The sequence below is a fragment of the Platalea leucorodia genome (assembly GCF_965183815.1).
Source record: "Platalea leucorodia genome assembly, chromosome: Z".
NCBI lineage: Eukaryota > Metazoa > Chordata > Aves > Pelecaniformes > Threskiornithidae > Platalea > Platalea leucorodia.
Window position 1 is genome coordinate 11295569 of NC_138858.1, and position 7829 is coordinate 11303397.

General features: G+C 59.2%; 1 protein-coding gene across 1 annotated transcript in view; it reads left to right on the top strand.

Moving 5' to 3' along the window:
- The window catches only part of CNTFR (ciliary neurotrophic factor receptor), a gene marked incomplete at both ends in the record, with an annotated part of 206615 nt that extends 199467 nt beyond the window's left edge, over positions 1-7148 (top strand). Inside the window, 2 exons of the mRNA XM_082335574.1 lie at positions 4985-5165; positions 7003-7148. Of these exons, the coding sequence (XP_082191700.1) occupies positions 4985-5165; positions 7003-7148 (327 nt within the window). The remainder of the gene's footprint in view (positions 1-4984; positions 5166-7002) is intronic.
- Between the last annotated feature and the right edge of the window lie 681 nt (positions 7149-7829).

Here is a 7829-nt window from a genome sequence, read left to right on the forward strand (position 1 = left end):
TGCTGTTACGAGGGGTTTCCTTCTGCGTTCCCGGGCTCGCTGTGGGAGGCACAGGCTGTGTGAGCAGATCAGCTTCACCCTGCAATGGCCGGGGTGCTCCTTTTATTTTGGGGAAAGCAGGCTCATACAGGCTCAATACAACGCCTGGGACAGGTGCTTCGTCTCTGTCCTGGCATGCACAGAGGTGTTGCATCCGTGCTGTGGGACCGAGGGGTGCCAGCCCCCCATCCCCGCATTGCCAGCTTCCCAGCAGCGGAGCACCCCCTTCCCACACTGGGAGCCGCACTGGGGAGCAGGAGGCGTCAAGGAATGGAAAGCAGAGCCACTGCCACCATGGGGAAGCTGGCAAACACATTTTCATGTGGATTGCAGAGAAGGAGGTATCTGATCCCCCCTTCTCCCCCTCCACCTCCTTCCAACACACACCAGCCCCCAGCCCAGCTGCTGGGGCAGGGAGAGTTGGAGTTTTCTTCCCTCTTCCCCTTCCAAAGGCCATCTGGGCGTCAGACCTGCCTGTGCATCACCCTGTTTGCAAGTAATTGCTACCTGATCACGCAGGAGCAGAGCCAGGGTGGGAACAGAGCACAGTGACCTTTTTTTACTGCCGGGGCACCTTGGCAGGGTGGGCTGGGGGCAGCGGGAGATGGGGGGGCCTGGGGGAAGAATGGCTTCCTTAACTCCTGCTGTGCTGAGCACTGCACGGCAGTGCCACCAGTCTGCAGGCAGGGACTGGGACGAGGGCATACATGGATGTGCCCTGTGGGGGTGGCCTGGATGGCTCATGTGGAAGTCCCCAGGCCCCCAGCACATGTGCAGGGGGGACCAGCGTGTGCAGGGGGAAGGCCAAGTGCTGGGAAATACTCCCATCCGCCTGTCCTGAGTGTCTGTCCCCATGCCATCAATGTGGCACAGGCCCCTGGGCTCATCCTGGTGCTCGGGGCTGTGGGTGGGCACTGGCTGTCCCTCGGCAGCCCCGTTATCTTTCCATATGGGGGTATGTGGCCATGGCAGGGAATGGGATCCCGGCCCACGCTGTCCTCAGCAAGCTGTCGGCTGAGTTACTGGGTTCAAGGGCTTTTTTTCATTTCTCTCTCTCTCTCTCTTTTTTTTTTGCAATGCTAATAGCTCTGCATTGCACTGGCTACTGATCCCTCATTAATCTGGGCAGCACTTCACAGCCAGCCGGAGTGACTTTTGGCAGGTGCACAAAGGCAGGCAGCGACACGCAGACCCCCCGGCCAAAAAAATTACGATGCGCAGCCTTCCTCCAACTTTTGTCTCTGTGTGGCGGGGACACAGATTAAGGAATTTTTCCCTCTGCCTTTGATGCTGTGTGTCCATCCGTCCCCCCCCCGACCTCCCTAGTGACCCTCCCTCCAGCTCTCCATGTTTGTGTCCAGTTGGACCTGATCCCCATGTGCTTTCCCATCTGCTGCTGCAGTTCTGCACTGAGCCACGGGCACCCACCCAGGGACTTTCTCACCCACCATGGCAAATGTGGCCCCCAGCTGCCCAGCTCAGAAGTGCTGCATGCAGAAGTCATATGTGTGGGGAGAGATGGATGCTGTTGTCTACGCCTTCTCTTTTTGTTTGCTGTCTGAAGAGGAGCTTAGGGCAGCATCCTCCCAGGTCCTACAAGGAACGTCCTCCAGGTCCTCCAGCCTGGGTCCTGGGAGAACATCCCCCCACCAGGGCCAGGCACAGTCTTGACCCCGTTGTGCCTGCGATGCCCCTTCTGCAAACACTCAGCTGGAGGCTGGATGTGGCTGGGGAGAAGCAGGAATTGATCCCAAGGGGAAGCACTCAGTTGGGAGGACTCTTTGGGCTGAAGAAAATGCTCTGGATAGAGCAGCAGCCTGGCCAGGCAAGCGGGACCTCAGTGGGGCTGGCCTGCCCACAGCCTGCTTGCTGTGGGGCTCAGTGAGCAGCCAGGAGGGCTCAGAGGGTGCTGAAAGACGTAGAGGCACCCATACACCAGCCCAATAAGCCGAGCATCTTTCCAAGCCCTGTTCTCATTCCCTGCTTCGAAGGTACCCCCAGCCCAGCACAGACCAAGCTGGGAGAAACAGGCTTGCAGGGGGCTGGCAGCTCACCCAGCAAGGTTTCATTAATTGTTGTTAGGAATTAATTGAGCTTGATCAGCTTGGCATTGTCGTCCAAGTTGGTGGATGCCACCAAACAGCTCTGGGATGATCCCATCCAGGCAGGTCTCCGCTGTGTGATGTGCGCCGTGCTGCACGTGCATCCCGTCCCGCTGTGCCTGCAAGCAGCACGCCTGTGAGCAGCGACCGGAGGTGGTGGCAGAGGTGGGGGACAGCGTGAATCCCAGGGTCTAGGTGGCAGGGGCAGCCTCACCATGCTTTGAGGCTGCAGGGGGTATGCCCTGCCGAGCACGGCACTTTGCACGGGCCAGGTCATTCACAACCTGCTGGGTGTCGTATCCTGCCTACCCGTCCCTTGATGCCTGGGTGCAGCAGTGGGTGCCAAGAGCCTGTCCCCTCCAGGGACCCTGATCCAGCTTGGGTTTTGGTCCTGGGCTGAGGAGGGCTGGAGCTTGGTGGGGTTGGTGGGAGGGATCTCAGCCAAGGCCCTCATGGGTTGGAGGATGTACAGCTGTGTCCTGCAGAAGGGACCGGCATCCTCATCTTTTTTTCCCCATCCTCCCTTCTGCGCAGACCTCACAGGATTTCATTTTTCACCTATCCCGTAAGTGAAATGGGCCAAAACCCTTTTCCTGCGGGATGGGCTGTGCCCAGCCCTGCGACGGGAACAGCCACCACCCCCCCTGCCCCGAAATAGACTGTGCTGGGGACCTGCGAGCTGCTAAACAGGACTGCTCTAAGCCTGACCCCGTTATCTGGATGGGAGGCAGCATGTGTGACCCCAGGGCTGGCTCTCAGCCTCTTTGGCATGCTGGAAACTGAGGGAGATCCGTCACGGAGCCCCGCCAAGGTTGCTGGGCTCATCTCACCCCGATGCCAGGCTCCCTCCAGCCAGGTTGTGACATCTTGGTGGGCATGCCAATAAGCTGCCTCCATGCCAACAGGTCAGACCCAATGGTGAGACCCATGGCGTGGTGGGAAGGTGTCCCCTGGAAAGTAGGGATGGACTCGGGCACCAGTTGCCCCAGTGCTTTGGCTGATGGCAGTATGGGGCTCGGGCACATCTCAGCTTGGCACAAGCCCTGCAGTGAAACCGCCAGCATCCCCTGCTTGCATCGCACCAGCACTGTGGGCATCAGCCTCAAGTCGGTGGTGCGAGGAGAGGCAGGACTCTGCCTCCCCCCCATCCAGCCCCAAATTCTGCAGCGGTGGGATGGACACACTTCTTTCTCCATCTTGCTCCCCTGCCAAGGTTTGGTAGCAGCTTCATGCCTCGTGGGCAGGAGGCCCTTTGCTCCCCGACGGCTGGGGGGGGTCTGGCTGGGCCTGCCTCCAGATGTGCTCCACATCTGTGTGGGCCACATCTGAGGCTCCTGCAGGCTCCAGCCAGGTGGCATGAGCAGCTGGGAATGCAGAGCCCAAGGGCCCTGCCGTGCCAGGCAGCAGGCTGGATGCGGCCCTAGGAGAAGGAATAGGGAAGTAAAGGCTCTCACCTAGAGCAAGAAAGCAAAAGTGCCCCACTCCCTCGTAGGGATCCCCCAGAGCGGCTGTAAAAGCCAGGAGGGTCTGCAGTTTGGGTGCCAAAGGGATTACATCTGTGCTGGGGTGTTGCATGTGCTGTACTGGGGGGACTGGAAAAAGGCTGGTTCCTTCTCAGGGTGGGTTCCTGCTTTTCAGGTACCCCTGCAAGCAGCAGGGTGATGAGATTAACCACGCTGGCCACTGGCCAGGCCATCACGCATGTCCCTGGTATGCACACCATCCCTGTGTGTGTAAAGCCACAGTGCCAGGGCAGCCTCGTCCCGCAGGTGCATTGGCCCAGGTACCCCTGGGCACCCCGGTGGTGCAGCTTTTCTCTCTTTGGGCTTCAGGATGTCATCAAAGACCAGGCAGAAGTTTTCGGCTTCATCTTGCTCCTGTCATTGAACCAAGTTCTTAATAAAACTCAGCTGTTGGTGCTCCCCAGGGCAGCGGGATCCCCAGTGGTTTGTGTTGGCCAGGGCACGGGGGAAGGATGAGGGGAGCCCCGTGTCTCCCCTGTGCCATGCACAGGCAGTGCAGGGGGGAAATGAAGCTGGCAGCGTGTTAGTCCTTAGCCTCAGAAACTGGGTGGAGGGCGATCTCCTGTGCAGCTTCTGCGGGATGCTCCTGCCCTGGTCCCCTCCATGCCTGCAGGACCCAGAGGCCAAGCCTGGCTCCATCCCCAGAAGGTCACTTGGGTGCTGAGCCCTCCTCCTCTGGCACCCATGTGTGTTTGCTCACTGGTGACCTGTGATGGGGGTGCATTTCTACCGGGAACCTGCATCTACCTGTCCTTGAGCCAAGCTCCAGGTAGATCAGAGATCCCCAGAAAGTGTGGACACAGTCTGGGGTTAAACCATTGCACCAGCAGTCACATACCCAGGAGGATGGCAGGACCTCCCGTGGCCCAGGCAGTGGTGACAACAGGACAAAGGGAATTTTCCTAGGAAAGACAGTTGGGCACGGCTTGATCCTTGTCCATACAGCCAGAGGGCTGCAAGCCAAGCTGGTGGGATGCCAGCAGTGGCCAGAGACGTGCTGGTGGGGGAAGCCTCATCCCAGCACTGGCACTGATGCCCAGAAAGTGTGCACGCATGCCAGCCGCTGCCCTGGATGTCCCAGCCACCCTAACATGTCCGAGCGGAGCCTGCCCGCACATCTGCTAGTTTCTGGGGACCTCTAGAGGAAGGTGCTCTGCTCCGGCACCGCAGGTTTGGAAGCAGGACGAGGTCTCACCACACCTTTGGCTTAGCTGCAGCTGGAGCATTCTTGCCCTGCATCCCTGTCCTGGGCTCTTGCTTCTGCTCAAAACCCCATAGCACTTCCTCTGACCACCCTCCCCTCCCCGCTGCTGCCCACAGGTCGAGCTGTCAGATGGGACATCACACACCATCACGGATGCCTACGCTGGCAAGGAGTACATCATCCAGGTGGCGGCCAAAGACAACGACATCGGCACGTGGAGCGACTGGAGCGTGGCCGTCCATGCCACCCCCTGGACAGAGGAGCCCAAGCATCTCACCACGGAGGCCCAGGTGACAGGTGAGAGCCCCCTCCCCAGTACAAACAGGCCGTGCCCACAGCGGGGAGCAACCCAGGAGTCATGGCTGAGGGTGCCCCCCATCCAGCTCTTGCAAGTTTGGTCCCCAGCCAAGGAGATATCCCCAGCAGCCAGGGGGCTGCAGCCCTTCACCCTACACTTTGCCCCCCACCCATGGCCCTGGCAGCAGATGCAACCATGGCCTGAGGGATGCTGACTCAGCTCACCTGGCTCTGGCATCCTCCTTACCACGATGCTTGGGTGTGACAACAAAGCTGGGTGTTGTTTATTATTATTATTATTATTACTACTATAATTGTTAGCATTATTATCATTATTATTATCATTATTAATTTAATATTATTCTTACCTGGAGTGCCGCCTCCCCCTCCAGCCCTCCCTCTCCAGTCCTACTCCCTCCATACCTCCGACCCCGCACAACGGCTCAGAGCGATGCCAATTCGGAATAAAAGCCACAAAGTTAACAAGCCTCTGTTTCTAGGAAAGAGCTGGGACTGTGTCCAAATGGGTGTTGTCGGCCCTCCGTTTCCCAGAAGGGCTGGAGCGGACCCTGCGCTGGTTCCTCCGGCTGGCACCGGCGGAGGGGCGGGGGGAAGCACTGGTTTGCCGGCAGGCAGGCAGGCAACAGCCAGGCTTATACATCAGGGTCATGCATGTGAGCTGGCCTGACGTGCATGTGGGGAGGGGGGGTGCTCAGCCCCCCCACCCTCCGAGCTGAGCGTGTAGATCGTGGCACATGCGTGCAAGCCGTGCGCTGCCAGAGCCATGCACAAACCTCTGCAGGCCCTGGCGATGCTCCCTGTGTGGGGATGTGGCGGGTGCAAGCCCCGCTGCCAGCAGGTGGAGGTCCGTCCTACACAGAGACTCCCTGCCTTGCAGAAACAGCACCCAGCAGAGCACCTGGGGATGCAGGCATCACCAGGGATTTGCAGCTCCTCATCCCTAGGGGGATAAATCCCCGCAAGGAGTACAGGCACACTATGCTGGTGTCGGAGTTTGGGGTTTGCTTCTATACCCGCCTGCATCGTGCTAAATGCAAATACCACTTCAAATGGCACTTGCCTGCTCCCTGTGCAGGCACACGCGTGTCCCTCACATGTGTGTCCCTCGCACACATGTCCCTGTGCATGCAGCTGGCTGCAGGGCTGATGTGTGACACCATGGCTCTGGGACTGAGCCTTGCCATGGCACCTTGGTGGGGTCTGAAAGACGCAGAGACAGATGCCCTGTGGCCCCCAGCATCCCCCCAAGACTGTCTGCCCGGGGCACCCTGGGACCCTCTGGATGTGACTGAAGCTGCCTCAGCCTGTCTGCCCATCCATGCCCTCCCTGCAATCCTGCAGCCCTCCGCGGGGACAGACACCCCAGCTGGTCCCATACAGAGGAGGACAAGCCATGCAAGCCAGCCCAGCAGCCACAGCCATGTCTAGGGCATTCCCTGGGTGGGGGATGCTCTCTGCTGAGCACTTGTGGCCGTGTCGTCATGACCTCTTAGCCAGAATTCCCGCAGAGCTGATGCACAGAGCAGCCTGGCTGGGCAGGATGGGGCCAGGAGAGATGCCCAGATCTGCCAGGTGGTGGAAGCATCTTGGAGAAGTAGGTCAGTGTTAGAACAGGGAAAGTTTCATGGACCGCACCATCCTCTGGCTCATCATCCCAGCCCCGTAGCTCAGCCCTAGCACGGCATGGCAGTGAGAGGGGCAATCTGGGGACAGGACAGTGCCGTGTCCCTGCCGGCAGGGGAGCAGGGCTACCCCTGCGGGATGCATCCCAGGGCATCCTGGCTCCCCTTGCCATCCACTCTCTCCCTCCCTGCAGAGACAACGAGCGCTAGCACCTCCTCTTTCATGCCGCCCCCCACCACCAAGATCTGCGACAAGGGGGCCGTGGTGGGCAGCGGGGCCGTGGCAGTGTGTTGGACAGCTGGACTGGTCTTGGCTGCCTATGGTGTCCTGTTTATTTAGTGAGTATCCCCTAAACAGGAGGACGTGAGAGACAGGGTGTGGGTGCTGAGAGGGTGCAGGGGCTTGGGCACCCCAGGGGCTCCAGCGTGGTTGGGAAGGGGATGCTCCAACCAGGCTCTGGGTGAAGGGCATTGAGAAGGAGCCATCTGGGTTTTTCTTGTGGATTTTTGTAAATTCACCAAATCTGTCTGCTTTTCCAAATTGGGTGTTCTGGTGAAGATCTCAAAAAATGGCTTTTCAAGTATTTTCTGCAAAGCCTGCAAAGGGGTCGGTCTTCAACGCTTCATTCTCAGCAGCCCTTCCCGCTCCCCGCTGCTGATGTTTTAAGAGGCAAAGAAACCACGTGGACATCTAAGGCCTTTGCATAGGGACGGAAGCAAAATTGTCCAACATCAGATAATTCAAAGATGCATCTCAAAAATGTTCTTGGCCTGTCTTAGAATGGAGCTGGCAGCCTGGAGAGCCCCAAAATGCCCCATCCCTCCCCGCGCCAGCGCTGTTCTCTCACTGGGTCCCCCTGTGCCCTTCCCCTGCGCCCATGCTGCCTGAAGACTGGGGGATCGACCCTGATGGCAGCCACGTGTGTCACTTTGGGGGATAAAGGATGTGCCACCTGTCCTTTGGTGCCCAAGAAGGAGCCATCGGAAGGCAGCGCCCCTGGGTGCTGGGTCCTTTGCTCCC